Raw genomic sequence first — 20,159 nt, 5'->3', positions numbered from 1 at the left:
CGGGGTTAAAAACTTTTATTCTTTTAGCGGGTCGATTTTGGCGGTTTGGTTCTGTTACAAAACAAGAAGATAAGTTTGTTTAACAGCTAAAAGTCACGTGTCTATGGACTGAGATGTTACGGGTCACCGTTTCTCATTGGGCTCAACAATTCGGAACTGCTGTTACCCGTATCACCAGCTATTGCCAATCTACCGCGTCTTTAACGTATTTTTCTCCACCAGTACTTTGCTATGCAACACTCACAAAGTTAGTTAAGAAATGATCAAAAATCATTGATGTGATCTTCCCTTAATGTTCACGACAATCTTTACTCTCAGTGCCTGCGTACAGGACAATCTATTGATATGGCACAAAAAAGTTAGTTCGAAATTAAGGTGTTGAACTTTGCACGAAAACCAGAAATGGTGTAGTTGAGTAAATCACTCCTTTGTCCTAAAAGAAAAAGTTACCCAGGTTTCTTCACAACATAGATTTTCTAATGTCGCCTTCTGGTCCTTTGACAATGATTTTCTGCCCGGCTAAGAAGCCGTTTCTTTGTTTATCCCGGCGTATTTGCCTTTCGTAAATTTTTAAGAGGGGAAATAGAGTTTATGGTCTCCTTTTACGGTTGTTAGGTTACGAGCTATTAATTTTTAAGAATTTCTTTATGAAAAATTCACGAGACAAATTTGTTCTTGATCATTTGTCATCAAGGACTCTGAAATTTATGAATTTCCTCTTGGTTAAGTCGTGCTAAAAAGCGATTTACGGACATTGACAAATATCAGAATGCCTCCCTTTGCCATTTAAGGTAACGATATTCACATTTCTTGAGCCGGTCCCTTCGAAAACAAAACAGTTACAGACGTTTTTGTTTTCATTGTTTTTGTTTTACCGGAACCAGCCAGATCTCTCTTGGCCTAAAGTGGTACGAGTTACATCATTCGTTTTTAGGTGGTAGACTAAGTTTTCCTTCAATATCCTTCCTCAGCTACTGATGTTTGTGTTTTTGTCTTTTCTGGGGCAAATGTTAGTGAACCGAGATTTGCCTGGACCGTTCCAAGCCGTAAGAAGAGAAATATCAAAGTTTGTTGGGGCAAACACAGTTCAACATGTGGGTCATTGTTTTTCTCTTGGCAAATGTGATATGGAACAAAGTGGATGGCAGGTACATCAACAAAATCGACAAAGGTAATTAGGCAGTAGATGTGAAAATGAAATATGTCCTACTGAAATGCGTTTATTAAAGAAGTAATTTCTTGTGTTTAGGTCAACTACCTTTATGAAGTGCTCAAAGTGGGAAAGATGGAATCAGAATCGAAGATTTAATAATGGCCGACATATTTTACTATATCTCTATATTTTAGTGGGAGTTCATTTCACAGTAGAATCCGCTTCATGCTGGTATATTTTGGTGGCTGTACCTTGGTCTACAGAAAGAAATCCTTTTGAAATGCATTTAAACTGTAGATTGTCAGTCACATTTTCGTAATGAGCATTGTTTGTTTTGCTATTTTACTGAACTAACTTTAAGTGAAATGGTCTGCTGTTGCTAAAATGGCGTAAAAAGAGCGAATTTAAATATAAACTGCGAAAAAGAGTATTGTAGAGAAAGGGCGAGTGCAGGTCTGTTGCGTTTGCAATATTCCAGGTTCGTTCGGTATCTCTCGCAACGTTTTTCTGTTGCTATGGTCTATTAGTCCAATGTATTCAATGTATTTTTTTGGCCTTGGCTCATGGACTATAATACGTTATCAGTTCGATAAATTCCGTTCAAGCTACTTCAATCTTATTACGTGCAATTTTACTTTTAAGGGCAAGCGACAACTGAAGAAGATAAAGAGTTTGCAAAATTGGAAAAAAGACAGCAAATAACGGGAGAACTTGAAGTCAATGGCCAAAGTAGGTGAACCTAAATGTTATCTCTACTATTACAATTTGTATTATACAATACCTAATTCAGCTGGTACATAAATGAATCTAGGTAAGACAGTACGGCTAATTGAGCACCTCCTCACACAAGACGTAGAAGATACAAATTCGTTAACATGAATGCTGTGAGCTGCATCCTAGACAACAAATGACCGCTCGCTAATAATGGAAACCATATTACACGCAGAACTGGATTGATTTTAGAGTACATATTTTTACGGTCCCTTGATATAAAGAATAATCAATCAAGTTCTTGGCTACAATAAACTTGACTTACCCAATAAAACAGTCAGAACTGAACGAAAAACCATGCAAACTATCTTAAAGCGTGCGAACACGCCTCTGAGACTTATAACTCTCGGTTCGGTTGATTAGATTGCTAATTACACATTTTCTCTGATTGGGTAGACAGGTTACTTAACCTTTTTTAAACCATTTGAGGGCTGAGCAAAGTAACGTCATTGTAACCTCGTAACTGCTTTCATCTATAATCTAGAACCTCTAAGAAATAATACTTAAGGATTTATAAAAAACCTCCCTCCACAGGGTTTGAAAGCCTGGGTTGTTGGCGAGATGCATGGGCACGAGGCCTTCCATCCTTAGAAGGAGATCACTACTTGTTGATGGATCCTAATTATAAAGGAAGGAGTCACGCTCTTTTTAAGTGCGCACGAGCAGCAGGGGATAAGGGACTCAAGGTATTTGGCATCGAAAATGGAGGCCAGTGTTTCGCCAGTGCTGATGGAGAGAAACGCTATCGCAAGTATGGACCTTCCAAGGACTGTAAAGGTATGTGCAACGAAATAAATAACAAAGTAACAGTTGCTAAGGGTGGCACCATGGTAAAAAGGACCATATATAATACCTAAGGTGCATTTCTTTCCAGATAGAATCGTATAGTTGTTTATATTTCCTGTAATGGGCGGAAACAAAATGGAACAAGAACTGACACATCTCAAATCACGAGTAACTCTGGGTGCGAGGCACGAAACTACGACATTTTCATGACAGCTCTATCCCCAATCACCGCTTCCCTTACTAATAACTACTAGAAGTTTTCAATTGGCTGTCGAAAGCAATCATATGTGCGCTTATGTTTTCAGTTTTTCTGTTTTATAACTATGTGAAGGAACTCTTTCTACCTTACTTCTCTCTTTTATTTTTGTCAGGTGACGGTAAAGGTGGTCCCTGGAGTATACAAGTGTATCGGTAAAACGTCCTGCGAGACAACTCTTTCATGCTTGAACAAAATACTGAATATTAAGCAACACAAATTTTCATAAACAACCTATATTTTAGGACATTTGTTGCATGGTTTTTAATCAATGCTGGTAACGTCAGACAGTGTGATTTTAAACCTGCGATAATCTACCTTTCTTTGAGTTCCAATATTTACCTAAACGCTATTAATGTTGATTACTCCTGAGAACTATATATAGAGATAAGCACATTATGTTAAAATCTCAAACTCACTTTATATTTACAGTTTTGTGGAACCGGAAAAAACTATAAACGGTGATTACAGTGAGTGGTCTCCATGGACTCAATGCAGTAAAACATGCAGTGGAGGTGTTAGAAGGCGAATGCGAAAATGTTCAAATCCACTTCCTTCCAATGGTGGAAGAGATTGTAGAAGCCTGGGCCCCAGTGTAGAGAGTCAAGATTGCAACGTCAAATTATGTAGTGGTAAGAACCAGCATAATCAGTTATATAGAAGCAGAATTGCAAATTACTAAAGTATGAACGACAATTTGAAGTAATTGCAAGCAGTATGTTACGTGTTGAACATGGTCAATAGACGCGAACGACAGGAAATGAAGAGCCGCCTGAGATAACATACTCGTCGTTTCTCCGAGTCCATTATAGAAAAGGGACAAAAATATCTTGTGCATATCCAGTCGACAACTCAGTATTGATGATTAAATATATGTCAACGCGCGTTTTTGAAAACGGAATAGCGAAATGGCGAAATGGCACTACGGTTAATAGTGAATGTGGGATATGGGTATTTGTAAGGGTTAACCACCCCGGGGGTACTCACGGAAAAATTGGGTGCGGGTGTGCGGCCCGTTTCCCAAAACCCTTACCCTATTTATGACCAAAAACTGCAATTTTCCCCAACCCTATTTATGACGTGACCAAAAATGCAGCACCCTATTTATGACCGTTGCGGCTAGCACAGTTGCCCTAAACATAATTTATGAAGGACTTTTGATGATTGTCTAGTCGATAATGATGAAAAAGTAGCTTCTTCTAAAAAAACATACCCAATTCAAGACTACCGTGAAAAAACCATACCCTATTTGAGACCAAAATGACCAAAGTCGATACCCTATTCATGACCAAAACGACTGAAAAACCTTACCCTTTGGGGCCGCACATACCTATATAACCCATATAAGGGAGTATTCCTCCGGGGTTAACCATTACAGTTATTGACAGCTAACCACTGTCGAGTTTGTTTTCAGCACGCCCTATATCAATTACAAGAAAGAACTGGGATTTTGACTCCCAGGAATTTTGAAGACTGCCAGGATTACAAAGAGTATCGAAGGACACCGTAGATTCTATTGGGGAACAGGACCAATGAGGGAACGGAAGCAAAAGGAGAGTGAACTCTTTTTGAACAAGCTCTTACAAACAGAAAATTGCAGCCCAAATATTTCGTTAAATGGAAATTTTTTTTTAAAAGATGTCTGAATTAAAGCGATTGAGGATGTTTCATTAGAGCTCATCACGTATCCCCTTCTACCACATAATAGCAATACACAGAGTTGATTTTCATGATCAGGTTGCTTCTGTAAACTAGCTCTTTTGTCATTTTTTGCCAGGCAAATTTGCAGTTGGGACCCCAGAATCGCACAGTGCACGATTTTCGAATGGAGGTCAGGTACGTCAACTTGAAGGCGCTGGTAATAGCCCACTCCCACCAAAACAAGGTGGACAAACTTTTCACGGTAACCAAGACAAATATGCCACAGATGTACAATATACCAAGAATCTCCATGGTGCGATGCAACAGAACAGCTTCAACGACAATGGTAATGCTAACAAAGTGGAAGGAAAATACATTCCAATGTCTCGTGAAGACATCAAAAATTTCAAACAGGTTGCGGCGTTTCAAAAATTAGTACCCTACCCTACACATGGTTCAGAGAATTCCAAAAGCAAAGATACGACTAACTCTCCTGGAATCCCCAGCACGAACACTGCAGTTGCAGGTAACGCCTTCAAACAGCCGACACCACTTTCTAGAAAACCGTTACCTTTAACGGACCCGAAAGGAAACCCGGAGGTTTTGAGCGAGAGCTCGAAGCCTGCCGTTCAAGGCGCTGCATCGTGGAAAGATGTCAGCAGCATCTACTCCCCTTCCTCAGCTTCTGTAGGTAGTCCTCCAGGAAAACAGATGGGACTGGTTGAAGGATCCTTCCAGCCTCACAAAACAAAGGAGCTCTCAAACAACGATAACTCTGTTAGCGGAGAATATAAGAAACTGGGAGAAGCTTTAAAACAAAGTGACGGCAGATCGGATGAAAGATTGATGGTATCACCTACTAAGGGTGAAACTAATCATATTAATTCAAATAAAATGACTGCAACAGAAAAGGGACAGAACTCCAAATATATCACCTTAATTGGCACGCCATTAAACGCAATGAAGCCTGACATTATGAAACAAAATGAAGCAGGGGATGACAATCAAGATTACAAATTTTCTCAGCATTATTCAGATAATATTTTGGGCAATAACAAGGGAATAGAAGCAAAACTCAATGCGAAGAATGCACCTACACATTTTAGCGACTACGGGAAAATGGGGAATCACCGAGAGGATGAAGACCATAACAAATCACCAGCAACGTATAAAGAACATTTAGAAAATGATGTTACTGATTCAAGCCACGTGTCAGCTGCAAGAGCTGAAGGTTCGTCAAGCTCATTACAAAGTTCACCAAAAGACGAACAGACTGCGACACCTTCCGGCAAAGCGGATTATTCAAAGGGCCAAGAAATGAAGGAACCGTTGGTTACAGCTTTGCAGCAAAACCCAATGGTACCAAATTCCAAGGTGAAGGCTATGAAAGAGGTCGAAGGGGTGGCTCAAACGAAGTTATCTGACAAACAAAGTCAAGAACAGGGAACGAAACCTGGAGAGGCTTCGCAGATATCGAATAAGCTACATGGCCCAATATCTCAGCATGGAGAACAAGTTGATAATTCCAACAGTCTTTCCTCCATGAAAGGAAGTGCTCTATCAATGAGCAAAGAAAAGCCAACGATTGAAATGAATTCGCAACAAGTGAAAACTAACCCAAAAAAGGAGGATGATGGTGGACCCACACTACAACAGAAATACCCTCAACTGGAACACGCGTTGAGTAAGCTTACTCCCACGGCTGAGGGAAATAAATTGCATCAAACAACGGAAGGTAATACTAATGAAAAATCGGAATCTGACCAAGGGCAGCCACTGGAAGAAGGTGAGCCAGTGCCCATGGTGGACCTAACCAAAGCGGGTACTTTAAGCGGGACAGAGTTTGGACAAGCCAATGGGGAAGAGTTCCAAGGCCCTGGAGAAGAAACTGAAATGCAAAATCAACCTAATGGTGCTGCCGGAGACGATTATGGTCCAGGAAACGGGGACGTTCTGGAAAGTCCCAGTGAGGAAACTCAACCCATGCCGGATGCAAGTCAACAGTCAAGACCTGTGTACGATAATGAGGCCATGCAAGGAATAAGTGACCTCGCTCATAATGACGATCAAAATATTTTACAACAAGTTAACTCTGACGGCCAAGCAGGGTCTTATGGAAACATGGGAGCTGAGTATGATGACACGAGCATGACACAAGCTTATACAGGAGGATCCATTAGGGTGGGCAGCGAAGAAAAAATCGAACACACTCAGGATGAGGTGAAACAAGAATCGAATTCAAGTTTAGGAAGCAACAGACGTTCTCGGGATAGGGATAATGGTGAAGCTCATCTTACATCTGACTACTATAATACAGAGCCAACTGAAGACTGCTTATGTCCAAAGAAAGGTACGGTAGGAGCCCAATTTCGTTTCTCAAATCTACTTCTGACTGGTTCTTAATGCTCAAGGGTATATTTCATACTTTTTTCAAAAAGGTATGAAAGAGCACGATTGGATGGTATGAGTCATACCATGCAATCGTGCTATCACAACAATTTATTCCACTTTCCCCAGAGGATTTCTACCGTCCTTTAGAAGGTTTTTCTTTTTCAATGGTATATCGAATGTGTTTAATGATAAATGTGATTTCTCTTTCGTATTGATTAGAGAGAATTATGTAATAATATTTATAGCGTTTACATTTCAAAGATTAACCCGTCTCGATCGAGACATACAGAATAGCTGATAAATCTATTTGATTACTTTCCTCACTCTTAATTTATCTACAGAATGTTCGGCCAAAGCAGACGTCGCCTTTCTTGTTGACGGCTCAGCTAACATTCCTCAGCCATATTATGCCCGTGTCCTTGAATTTATCAAAATATTTTCGCGTGGTTTTGACAAAAGCAACATTCATGTTGGACTTATGGCTTATGGTGATAGTGTCAAGACAGCTCTTGATCTCAAGGGCCTTAGCGACTTCAAACAGCTTGATGATGCTGTAAATATTGCTCCCTATATTGGAGGTAAGGCCTACACAGGAAATGCTCTTCTGCAAATGAAGGCATCTCTGTTTGCTGTTTCCGGTCGTCAAGATGCCCCAAGGGCCCTTATATTGTTCTCCAGTGGAGAATCAGCTGATGACGTGGTAACACCTGGAGAGGAGCTGCGAGATTCTGGGGTTAAGGTTACAGCTATCGGCTTAGGAAAGCAAGCCAATGTCAGGGAGCTGATAAATGTTGCTTCGGAACCCAAGTCCGAGCACGTGTTTACCGCATTCTTAGACACATTGCCAAACGCTATGGATGAAATCATTCAAGGAGTTTGTGGAGGTAGGAAGCCTTAGAAGACAGGTAGTCATGGTGGGGAAGAAAACGCCGGTTTAATTGTGTCAATTTGTACTTTACCTACTATATCGTGAACCATCAGAGCATGTTGGCGCCCAAGTAGTTTAGTTACATCTTGCAAAAAAGTTCCAAAACAAGCTTTGTTCCAAGGTTGTCTCTATTTTTCATATATTTCTCTGTACTTCTCCCTTTTCTATTTCTGGCTTTCTCATTGTCTTTACATCCTTGTCTTTCTTTCCGGGAAAGTTTTATGTACATGTTTCAAGGAAACCTCGAAATTGATCTCTGTTGAATTGGATTCCCAAAATCGCCACGGTTGTTTAACCAATACCTCAACATCATCCTCTTGATAGCTGCTTGTTTGACTTACGCTCCGGTACAGCTAACCTTGTTTTTTACAAGACAAATTCGAATGTATATTACTGATGTCCATCCCTGACTGCAGTTTTAAAACCTTTTTTGGAAAATATTTGCGTTTTACTCAGGCTCTTTAACTCTCTTTTATCAATGAAATTGTACTCTTTTTGTTCCAAAACGTGATTAACGTTTTAATATTTACAAATTTTATATTATAATTATTTTTCGTCTTACACTCGCTTTTTTATGAATCTAGAAAACGATGATAAGCTGCTCCACTTACCTGGTATATTCTTGGCTGTTTCAGTGTCACCTTATTTATCTATTAGATTTACCTCGTTCGTACCACGGGCTTGTGATAACGAAATTACGTTACAATTATATCCTTTCACGTTAAACTTAGGTAATTGCACTTGAAGAAACATTACTTTATTTGTTCGCTTCATAGATGTCATGGGGATCGTGCGAGACAGACAGGTGCCATGTACATGTGAGACATACAACGGTCAAATTGGTCCTTCCTCAGATTACAGTACGGCGTCCTCTGAAAACGAAGCCGCGTCTACAGCTTCAAACCCGCAACAAGGAAACGATTTATCGTATTCACAAAGTAACGAGCAGTCGGAGAATGTCAGGATGCCTTACTCCCAAAACGAAAAGCAAAGCCACCAGTTTGAATCTCAAGCTAGTTACCCTCAAGGCAATGACACTGAAGAATCTCAGCCGACAGAATCCTCAAGACCAGACAATGATGGGCGTCTTTTATTGAGGGAACAGGGTGGCCAAGCTAATGGTGCCTCAGAAAAGCCTGCATCGCTCGTTTCTTATGGATATCACCTCTCCGAGAAGGATTCTAGAAACGAGCAACAAAGCCAGAATTATGGCACATCTGCGGGGGAAATGAATCATGGAGATACCCAAGGGCAGGAATTCAGACTTTCTGTAGAACATCAAGAAAGTAAGGAAAATGACCAAAGTCGTGAAGACGAGGAAAACGAGATAGGTACAGACGACTATTCAAAAGATTCCGAAGGGGATCGCAAATTTGATAACGGAGAACAGAACTTAAATCAAAAGAATGACACGTTCCCTAGCAACCAAGAACATATACAGATTTCCGAGGTTCATCGCTTTGCTGCTGGTTTCCCAGAACATTATAAACCCCATATCAGTACTGGTGCTGATAACGTAGATGAGTCCGGTGAAAAATCAGGAAGCCAAGACTACTCTAACAAACATGCAAATAAACAGTTCTCTAAAGTAGACGATACTTTACAAGGAACTCAACGGCCAGCAACTTTGAGCCACGAGAAAGTTCCGGGCTCCGGATCTCAAGGACATCCGGCATTCACACCCTCACCGAGTGAAAATAACTTTGGACCTTTCAGGCAGCCAAATTACCCTGAAGGCTACTCCAAAGGGCAGGGTGAATTACCGTCTGACTATAGAGTGCCAACAAAGGTTATAGCAGTTGGAAAAGCAGCGGAAAACTATGACAATAAAGTACAAGAAATAGACAGACAAGGTGAGCATATTTCTCACCATAAATAACTAGTAATTTTCGAATTTGCATTTAATCTACGATTATTGGGTTCTTCGAGCTTCATTTAATTCTAATAACCTTTTAATCCAAAAGTGACATTAAGATAATTTTTTTTCAGACTTTTACTTTAACACAATCTTATACACGATTTACTAGGTTGGCAGTAAACTTTCAAGCTGTAAGGGGTGACAAGTATTCAAAGAACTGACGTACATTTATAACAACACGGGCAGAACTGTACTCTTAGACCCCAAATCAAATTAACGTAACCATATACAATTTCGCCGAAACATGTTTAAAATAAACATGTTTATGAGAAACAAGTTTCCCCTAAATATGACTTTAATTGCATTATTTATTTCCAAACGCGAGCTAAAAATGGCTACATAATCTATCCGGCTCATCGGCACTCGTATTGAATGTTATAATTACACCCTAAATCAAAACAGGAGCTTGAATTTGATTTTACCTTTACTCTGTGATTTAATCTCCCGTAACAAGACCTTCGGGAACGATGCTTCTCCCTTGCTGTAGACCGTAATCTGTTGAATCTTTCTTCTAATCAAGATTGAAACCCAGGGTTAGGGGTTCCCGTGAAGGAGTTTCAGTAATGGTCAGATTGAGCATGTTTCGATCATGACTAGGGAAATACACCACGTGATCGATGTGAGCACTTATCGCGGTATAACATGTCTCATTTATGACTACACCAAACATTTTTAGGCCCAGTTGACCACAGTAATAGTGTGCTGTCATTTGGGAGGAACAGGTGCTTGCTAGATATACTAGTTGTTTGATCATGACAGTTCAACAGTAATACTTGCAATACTTTTAGGATGCGGAAAGGTTCACCTTGGAGTGGTTCTCGATAGTTCTTCGCCTTCTGAAGGCAGTGGTAAGCAACAGGCAACAAAGATGATGGACTTGGCAAAGCATGTGTCCCACTTATTCCCCGTGTCTCCTGAAGGTAACAGTATTGGTATGGTAGTCTACGGAGGGTCCCCACAGCCGTCTGTAGTCCACTTTAACAGATTTCTTGACCAAAAAAGCATGGATCAAGCTATTGACAATGCCAGTAATCCAAGCTTCGAGATAAAAATAGGGAAAGCACTCACCTTGGCTCAAGAGCACTTGTTTAGTCCAATCCCCACGTCTAAACACAATGTGCTGCTACTAGTGACTGATGGTAGTTCGACTGATGATGTTAGTCGGCCTGCGATAGAACTAAAAAGGCGAGGTATTGAGGTGTTCTGCCTAGGAGTGGGACGAGATGTCAACAAAACACAGCTCGACGTTATTGCGTCTGAACCAGCTAAAGACCATGTCTTCTTGGCCCCGTTCAATGACGCAGACACACTGATGGAGAGAATTCAAAAGGGAATATGCCAGTCGGCGAATCGGTCAGGTGAGCTGCTCCATGAATAACAAAACTTATAACTCTTTAATTTTTAGAGCGGTTTTCAATTGAGTGTCGAAAGTAATCTGGCAGTTACTTTTCCGGTTTCAGTAGCGGTTTTACTGTGGTTTGAGATTGGCTGAGTAGTCTAATTGGTGAGTAATTGGTTTACTTTTGGTTTTACGACATTCAATTGAAAACCGCTCTATGCGCTGTGCTCCTTAGGCTTATGTTTGTTTGAGCGGTTTTTCGCTTCTCATTTTGATCATCCTGCACACAGCTTCCCTGAAAGAAGATTAGAGATTCGAGTGTATCCACAACGTAAGGGTCAAACCCGATTTGTTGGTTGAAGACCAAGGAAGCAAGTCCTACCTAGAGAGGATAAACGCCTAGAAAGAACTTAATTTGTGTGTTTTGTGAATTCAATGTAGAATGAATGACCCGTTTAAAAAACGCCAGATACTAAACTAGCTTGAAATGTTATGTCAACTGTTAAAAACAAAGCAATATCAGCTGACTGTGAATTTAATAGCTGCTTTGCCCAAAACCAGGAGCTATGTTTAGATTGCTTCAAGCCTCAATTGTGGGCTTGAAAGCTTATATCAAGGGACAAAATTTACATTAAAATTTTAAAAGAGACTGACTGAAACAACAGCAAGTTATCAAAATTCATCACCGCATATTTACCTACTGTCATTGCGTTTCGCCAAACCACGAAGGCTGTCAGAGATCCTTACATACTATCTCCGCTTCGCCTCATCTAACCCATCCAGACAGAATAGAGTGCTACATTTCACAATTCACGACAAAAGACTAACAGAAATCCTTCATCTCACCTCACCTTGCCTCTTGTAACACATCCAAACAGAGTACAATATCATCACTCTCGATCACTTTAACAAATCACCAGGAATAGCTGTCAGAAATACTTAACTTCACCTCGCTTCACTTCGTGTCATCTAACACATCATGCAGACGGAATACCGACTGTTAGCGCACCTTCGACTCAACTCTACAGATACCTTCATCCGCATAACCACCTTATCGCTAATGCAAAATTTGCCTGCCGGGGGTTGTCTAATCATCGAACTAATAAAATCCATTCGGCATGTTCAGTTGCAGCTCGATTGCAGACCCAGAGAAAGTGCCCTTCTGACCTCGGATTTGTTATCGATGGCGCAAGAAGTATTGAGGTTCTTGGAAAAGGAAACTTCAAGAAAATGCTGGATTTTGTCAAAAATGTTTCTTTGGGATTCCACATCTCTCCTGAGGAAACTCGTGTTGGGGCGATAACTTACGGGACTGAACCTATAATAGCCATCCCTTTCAACAAATATACCTCGCCTAAGGACTTAGCCCTCGCTATTGAGAATATTTCTTATCCAGGGACCTTTACAATGACGGGAAAAGCATTAGCCTTAGCCAATGAAAAGCTGTTTGATAAAGGAAGTCGGATTAATGTTCCCAAAGTTCTCGTTGTGCTGACAGAAGGCACTTCAAGGGACAAAGTTCAACCCTCTGCTCAGGCATTACACAAAGCTGGAGTGACGGTCATTTCTGTGGGTCTGGGTCCAGTTTATAATACAAGCCAGCTTAATAATGTTGCTTCAATGCCAGCTGCTTATCACGTGATTAAAACTAGATTTAACCAGCTACAAAGTAAAGTAAATGAGCTGCAGGATAAAATATGCCAAGCAAAGCACAAACGGTATGAGTATATTTAAGCCATGACTCACGTGGATTAGTTGTCAAATAATGCACAACTAGTTATACAACTATTTGCCATGGGCAGGCATTTAGGGAGGATTTATGTTTTTCTGACTACTACCTATAAACAGCACATGAAAAACATCAACAAAATAGTGTCACAATATTCGGTTCGGTGCAGAACACATCAATCAGAGCAAACATTTGGCAAACATTGGGATGTTTGGCAATTGACCAATTTCAATATATTAAAATTCAACTTAAAACAATGGACCTCAGTACGAGGATCTGGGGAATAGCTACAGAGTTTGTGGGGTTTATCCCCAGAGCCTCGTTCTGAGGTCTATTGTTTTAGGCTGAATTTTAATATATCGAAATTGGTCTATTACATTACATTACATAACATTACTGACAGGAGAGACGAGGGCGATTAAAAGTTTACCTTCTTTGCCTTGGTTGATATACGCAATGTAAATTAAAAATGTCTGTGATATGAAGAGCCGATAAGATTATTTCCAATTAATTCTGATAATTTTGTTACTACTTATTATTATTGCTAATATTAATAGTTTCGCAGAAAACGGAAGTCATTTGTTGAAAACGGTACTCTGATGGAAAGTAAATATTATTTGTTTATTTTCGTTAGTTGTATAATTTTCCTCACACCGCGTTCAGACGACTTCTGGTCACTGTTATGTTTAGATGTGACTTTCCAGTCGATTGCCTCCTAAGTTTTTTGTCTTTGTGAATATTCTTCCACTGCTTTATCAAATTCAAGCCATACTATTCATTACATTTGCTTTGTCATTGGTCAATAAGCACTTAATGACTGGCCCCAAGAGAAACCAGTGAGTTGTGGAAACATTGACGGTCGACAACTATACTACATGTAAAGTAAACTTTGAGCAACAACAACAATAACAGCATTTTGAATAAGGCGTCCATGGGCCTGTACACGTTCATAACAACATATCATGCATATCGGAGTTTTATCTTGACAGTAAATAGGCAGTAAACAAGCCGTTTAATGACGTTCACGCTAATTGTTTCTGCGCATCCTTACTGCGCACGCAAATTCACCCGCCACGTCATGTATCGAGCGCGCGCGAAGTAATAAAATGAACAATGATAGGGCAGATGGCTATTGCTATAGCTTCCCCTGGATTAAACGATCTTGGACGTTCGGTGACCCCTATTTTTCTTTTGATGGATCATTTTCTCTACTGATTTTCTACGTTTAGCGAAAAAATGAAAGAGATCTATCGATTAGAAGTTGGATTTTTTTTGCAAAATGCACCATCGAATTCCGTTCGCTTTAGCTATTCGTTTATCTGTACGGCGGTTTAAAATGCCTCTTGAAGGATTAAGTTTTGTGAAAACTTTGGCAGCATTTGGAATTATTAAAGCGACGGACTCACTTACACAAACTATTGCTAGGATAGTTTGTCTTCGTTGATTTATCTTTGATTTTAAGCTAAAAACCCTGGAGACCAAGCTGATTTACGCGTGCCAATTTTTCAAAATCAGACTAGTTTTCAACACACTTTATCTCTGAAACGAAGTCCATGACCCCCCAATTTTTTTTTTTTTATTATTCCTGAAACAAGTAATTCATTATCTGTCCGCAGTAGAAGTTTGACAAACAGAGAAGATGATGATAATATTGAAACGGTTTAAAAATATATCCCCTGGGCCGGGTTGTTCGCAAGCCGGTTAATACTAACCTAGCATTAAAAGTTAACCGAACCATTAATTTTTCTTGCATAAAAATATCTTTTACTGCTCAAGTTTTATGTAGTTTGAGCTTAGCCAAACTCAAAAATGAAAGACAAACATTATAAGCAAAAAACCTCACCGAAAAGTTACAAAATTGAAATCAAAATTCTGGCTAATCCTGGGTTAGTTTAATCGGGCTTTGAACAACCCGGCCCAGATTCTCAGGGATAAAACATAAAAAAAATGTGTAGTCATGTTTCTCCCTTGGTATTAAAAACACAATCTTCCTTACGTATTAACTGACTAGCGCAAGATTTAAGGTGCATGTTCAAGCCAGGTAAGGATAAAAGATAATATTATTTTTTGTACACGGATAAATGTACTTTTTGCACTTTACAGTGGTTAAATAGTAGGCAACCTGTTGCTGCGGTGTGCTGTGTGTGATTTTTATTTCGTCACTATCTCGTAGTTTTTTTTTAAATCCTTTTTAGGTTGGACGTCAATGGGAAAGCTTCTGTTGCACTACTATTTCAGTCTTTCAGTCAATCACCGAATGTAGAACACTAGCTCTTTTAGATTTTAGATTATAACATTGCACTCAATGCTAATACTGAGAGCATCTTCTTTCTTGTGGCTTTGATGATGACGAATATGCAAAACTGCATATTCAAAATTTGAAGAAATAAAGTATCGGATATACTTTCAGCGACACTTTCAATGATCCTTGCTCTCTCTTATACGGATGTTCTCAAAACTCTCTAATCAGCACTCTTTATTTCGCATTCCTTTTTAGGGAAGGAAGCTAACATTCCCAAGAGAAGAGGAAGTTTGTATCATTTCATGGCCGAAGTAGCTCATTGAGCCACCCTCATGACACGTGACCAAAATTACCACCTTACCATTAACACGTGACCAGGATTAATCTCCAAGTTTTTACACTCGTCTTGAGTATACCCCGTCTACACTGGGTAATCCTTTCTAAATAAAACACTCAGATCCAGCTCTGTCTTCAAGTAGACAAATACTGAGAAGAGACCTCTAATAAATATAACTTTAAGGGACTTTGAGGATATCATTTTCTATTTATGAGCCGTTGAGATTAAGAGCTTTTTAAATCGTGTTAAGGTATTTTTGAGCTTGTTAAACTAGCGGTAAAGAAAGTTTGTAATTAAAAACATACTGTTTGAGAGTAAATTCAACTATGGAGTTAATAGGACTATGTTTTCTTCGTGGTGCTTGCTCCTATACGAGAGAAAGAATGCCTCTGTTGATTAGACTCGTGGGTACGACTTGATTTTGTCTTGACTACCATAAAGATCGCAAGCAAATAGGAGTCAAATTTGTTCTGTATTTTAACTCTTACAGAACTGAGATTGAACACTAAATAGGTGTTTAACGACATTGTTTCAATTAAGGATTTGTCCTCATATGCCTCAAATTGTCGTGGATTAAAAAGTAAAAAAATATATATAATTTCATAGTTTTCATCTTTGAGGAGATTTTAAAACCGTGTCTTCACCAGGGGTGCACCGTATTCATTTCACTCATTCACCTATCAAGACAGTGAATGCTTCTCCTTTATCAAAAAGCGCTCCATCTAAAGGGGATGTTTCTTTATTATTACATGTACCATCAACTTCATACAGTTTCTAGTGATCAACAGTCAAAATTATGTTCACTTTTTTTAACCTTAGCACAAACGTATACAGATATACCGTGATACAACGTATAAAAAGTTTAAACAGACTAAGGGCGGACACCTGTTCTGACATACGTCTACGATCCTAGCAATAATTAGCTGACACCTGAAACATGTTGTCTGTCCCAGGCCTATCTCGATCAAGAGGTACCAACAGGAAATGACAATCTTAAAGATCACTGAACACTTTTTCTTTGCCTTTTACTCTTTGTTGTTGTTTCTGTTGTTCTTGTTTTCTTTTACTTCCAAAATTGCAAATCTTGAATTGCGGCAACCATCTAGTACATGTATACAAAACCGTACTCTATATCAAAATCATAAAAGGGCAGGCGTACTAAAAATGGAATATTTGTCGTATCTGCATGGTATCCTTCGCACTGTTCTCTTTAACAGTGTCATTTGACATAGTATTGTCATAAACGATGATTGGAATCACTGACGCGATATCGCATCAAGATCAAATTTTTCAAATTTGCCAGTCACAATTCATCTTAGTTGTACTCATTCGTTGCCCATGTTGTTTCTCGGTTCTGATTTTATTGGACTTCTCTTGTTTCGTTCTCTCCGTCGTCAGAGTTCACGAGCGTCAAAGTACATGAGATTTGATGACAATGGAAAATGTCAAACATATAAAATTAAAGGCTCCCTGAGCCAGCTGAAGGATGAACAGTTGACTTTTGCCTCTGTGGCAAAACGAGTCTTTTTGCAAAACCTTTCGTATGAAAATGCATGTCACCTGTACGTTCATTTTCTTGAAAATCAAGTCATTTTCATGTAAAATGTTTCGCACGAGCATTCGTTCTAACAAAGAGGCAAACAGCAACTCCGAAGAGGAAGTAAGGTCTGCATAGGAGCCAAGTGGCCCATTAGGTCGGCACTTATCCCGGTTTCTATATCATGAAGCGACTAGGAGTATTTCTACTACCCCCGGATGGGATGCTAGTCGATCGCAGGGTTGGTAAAATGTAAGGTAAAGTCTGCATGCGAGCCAAGTGGCCCATCAGGCCGGAGCTTATCCCGGTTTCTGTAGCATGAAGCGACTAGGAGTATTTCTACTCCCCCCTGGATGGGATGCTAGTCCATGGCAGGTTTACCCCCAGCATTAAGTTCGCCGGTACCCATTTATACACCTGGGTGGAGAGAGGCACTGTGAGAGTAAAGTGTCTTGCCCAAGAACACAACACAATGTCCCCGGCCAGGGCTCGAACCCGGACCGCTCGATCCGGAGACGAGCGCATTAACCATGAGGCCACCGCACCTCCCCGATCCCACAATATTAAATTTGCCAGTACGTATTTATACACCTGAGTGGAAAGAGGCACTGTGAGAGTTAAGTGTCTTGCTCAAGAACACAACACAATGTTCCCAGCCAGGGTTCGAGGCCAGACTGCTCGAGATAGAAAAGAAATACAAAAATCAAATAACAAGTTGTATACACAGACAGCTTGTAATTAAAAAAAAAAAAGGATAATAATTAATTTTGATTGAAATTGGAACGTTGTCATCATATTAACTTGTACATGATGTAGTGTCAAAGAATAACCACAGTCTGTTTCAAAATGAAATCATTAAATGACAGTTCACCATATTTACCAGTCAGTCCAAAATTGACAATATAATTATGTATATGAGTCAGCAGTGCATTTCGGGTCAAGGTAAGTTGGTTATGGTCCTTGCTCAGTTAACATTAGGAAACAGCTGTATAACAATGATTACTGTTATGCAAAAATTACAATAAATGATTTTGAAATTTATTTTAGACAATCAACTTGAGAATTCCAGGACTGCCAAGAGTATTTTGCCCAGTTTCACTTAAGTGAGACATAAATACTGACAAAATCTTGTTTCCTTTAAGCTAAGTCAAACATAAACAATTTGATTGCAGCTTGCGGGTAAACAGGAAATCTGTAGAACTATGTCCATGGAGAGGAGGAAGGGAAGTAACAAAGTTTTATACAAGGAGGCCCTGGCCCAAGGTCAAAGACCTATCCATTTTATAGTGTTTTTAACAGGAAAGGCTTTCCTTTCATATACGTGTAGCTTCTAGCCTGATACCCCTTTCACAAACCTAATGTGGCCCACTAGATCTTATTTCTGGGATAAATAATCAAAATTATTAATGTTTGAAATCCCTGTCCTGTTAAGCCTTATAATACCTACAGCCTGAAAAAAAGTGCACCTTTAGTGAACTGTGGGAAGAAGTCCCCCAGCTTGGTGCAATACAATAATAAGGATACTACATATTGTAGTGCATGCAAGTAAAATAACAATAATTTTCTTTCTTGGAAACGAAAATCACAGTATTTTATTCCTATATATCTTGGTAATTGTTTGTGCTAGTCTCACTAGCAATGCAGCAATATTCAAAAGGATTGCAGATATGTCTCTGTCAATAGATTTTTGCAACAATTACAAAACATACTTATGTTGACAAGTATCAAGCATTCTCTTCTCCATAATTCAACTTTTGATGTCAATTTGTTTAAATCTATCATTTCTAGGAGCAAAAAAAAATCTACATCACCAGCCACCATGCGTCCGCCTTTTTGACACAATTGGACAGCATATCTTTCTCGCAAACAAATAGATCTACACAGTCTCTTGGACTTCATTTGTTCATCCATCACTAAAATATTGCAGTGTATATTTTACTCAATCGTTCATGTAGGTTGCCTTGCATATCATCCGTGAAGAAATTTTCACTCTGGTCGAGCTGCATGGAATACAAAAGAAATGTAGTGTGAACGACAACAAAACTAAAAGATAAGGCAATTCGAATTTTTTTCCCCTAAGTATTTAAAAACAAGCTTACAAATTTCGAGCTTGCGATACTAACACAGGCAGAATTTCCATGTGTGAGTACAAAATAAAACAATAAAGAAACGATGAAATCAAAACCTAACAAGAATTTAAGCTTACTTTACATTACACAACGAGAGAAAGCGAGTGGAAACCATCAAATTCTCTTTCCAAGAAAAAAAGTTAATCACGATCTCACTTTCTGGCTTTGTCTTCCCGGGTGTCTTTTATCAATTCTTTGACCTCGCCGACCGTGCTGTTGTGAACGATACATGACCACAGTCAGAAATACCTCTACCAGCCTTCATCTAGGTGTGAGCAAAAGCCGATAGGCAAAAAACACCACATATTTACGAACGACAATCACATGAAACCAAAATAGCCGACTTCAATCTTCGAGGTGATCGACAAACTCGCACCCAGGCTCTCGATTTATCGGGCGAAAATGTACGCCTTTCTAGTCCCCCCTCGGCAAAGAACCTTCCTGAAGACGACTGAACACTCTTGGATAAAAACAATACTTAGCAGGGGAGGTAGGAGAAAATTGTTTAATCCAGGTTTAATGAGTAAATTAATTAGAATCGAGTGAGTGAGTGAGTGAGTGAGTGAGTGAGTGAGTGAGTGAGTGAGTGGGTGAGTGAGTGAGCGCCATCCGACTGCCTCCTAAGCTCATGGATGTTATGTAACAAAAACGACAGGATTAATTTGCGCTTTTGCCATACTCAGTATGATTGAAAAATTCGCACTAGTACAGTACCTCTTTTTTACGGTAATTAATGGCACCCGCCGGGCGTTCATCCTAAGTGGAAAAGATTTTGGTGGGCTGGTTAACAAAGGGGTTTTCTTTTCCATCCCCCTAAAAAAGCAAACGTCAATCTAGCAAAAGCAAACAAAACCCTTCATCAATTACTATTTTCGTTTAAAATCCAACGACAAAGAAGCCGTCAACTGGCGCGAAATGACTGACACAGAATTAAGTTTTTATTGTATGCATATTTCTGCGATTGCTTTGATCGCATAGCGACACTATTCATCGACGTTAAAT

At 39.5% G+C, this 20,159-nt stretch overlaps 1 protein-coding gene across 3 annotated transcripts; it reads left to right on the top strand.

Moving 5' to 3' along the window:
* The first annotated feature begins 602 nt into the window (after positions 1 to 602).
* Positions 603 to 16,139, top strand: LOC145499548 (uncharacterized). Of its 3 annotated transcripts, XM_081479067.1 has the most exons (11): positions 603 to 791; positions 1,015 to 1,171; positions 1,796 to 1,882; positions 2,459 to 2,701; positions 3,082 to 3,121; positions 3,399 to 3,598; positions 4,744 to 6,957; positions 7,340 to 7,882; positions 8,703 to 9,779; positions 10,633 to 11,202; positions 12,310 to 14,888. In XM_081479067.1, exons 2-11 carry the CDS (start codon positions 1,093 to 1,095, stop codon positions 12,915 to 12,917), a joined length of 5,661 nt encoding a protein of 1,886 aa, XP_081335193.1. In that variant the 5' UTR covers positions 603 to 791; positions 1,015 to 1,092; the 3' UTR covers positions 12,918 to 14,888. The 3 variants fall into 3 exon arrangements, with proteins under 3 accessions (XP_081335193.1, XP_081335194.1, XP_081335192.1); XM_081479068.1 differs by lacking the exon at positions 12,310 to 14,888 and adding an exon at positions 15,410 to 16,139 and having other exon boundaries at positions 603 to 1,171; XM_081479066.1 differs by having other exon boundaries at positions 603 to 1,171.
* Positions 16,140 to 20,159: the final 4,020 nt, after the last annotated feature.

The sequence above is a fragment of the Orbicella franksi genome, chromosome 10, assembly GCF_964199315.1.
Source record: "Orbicella franksi chromosome 10, jaOrbFran1.1, whole genome shotgun sequence".
Classification (NCBI taxonomy): Eukaryota; Metazoa; Cnidaria; class Anthozoa; order Scleractinia; family Merulinidae; genus Orbicella; species Orbicella franksi.
The sequence above is the reverse complement of the archived record's forward strand: the minus strand, read 5'-3'. Positions and strand labels throughout refer to the sequence as shown.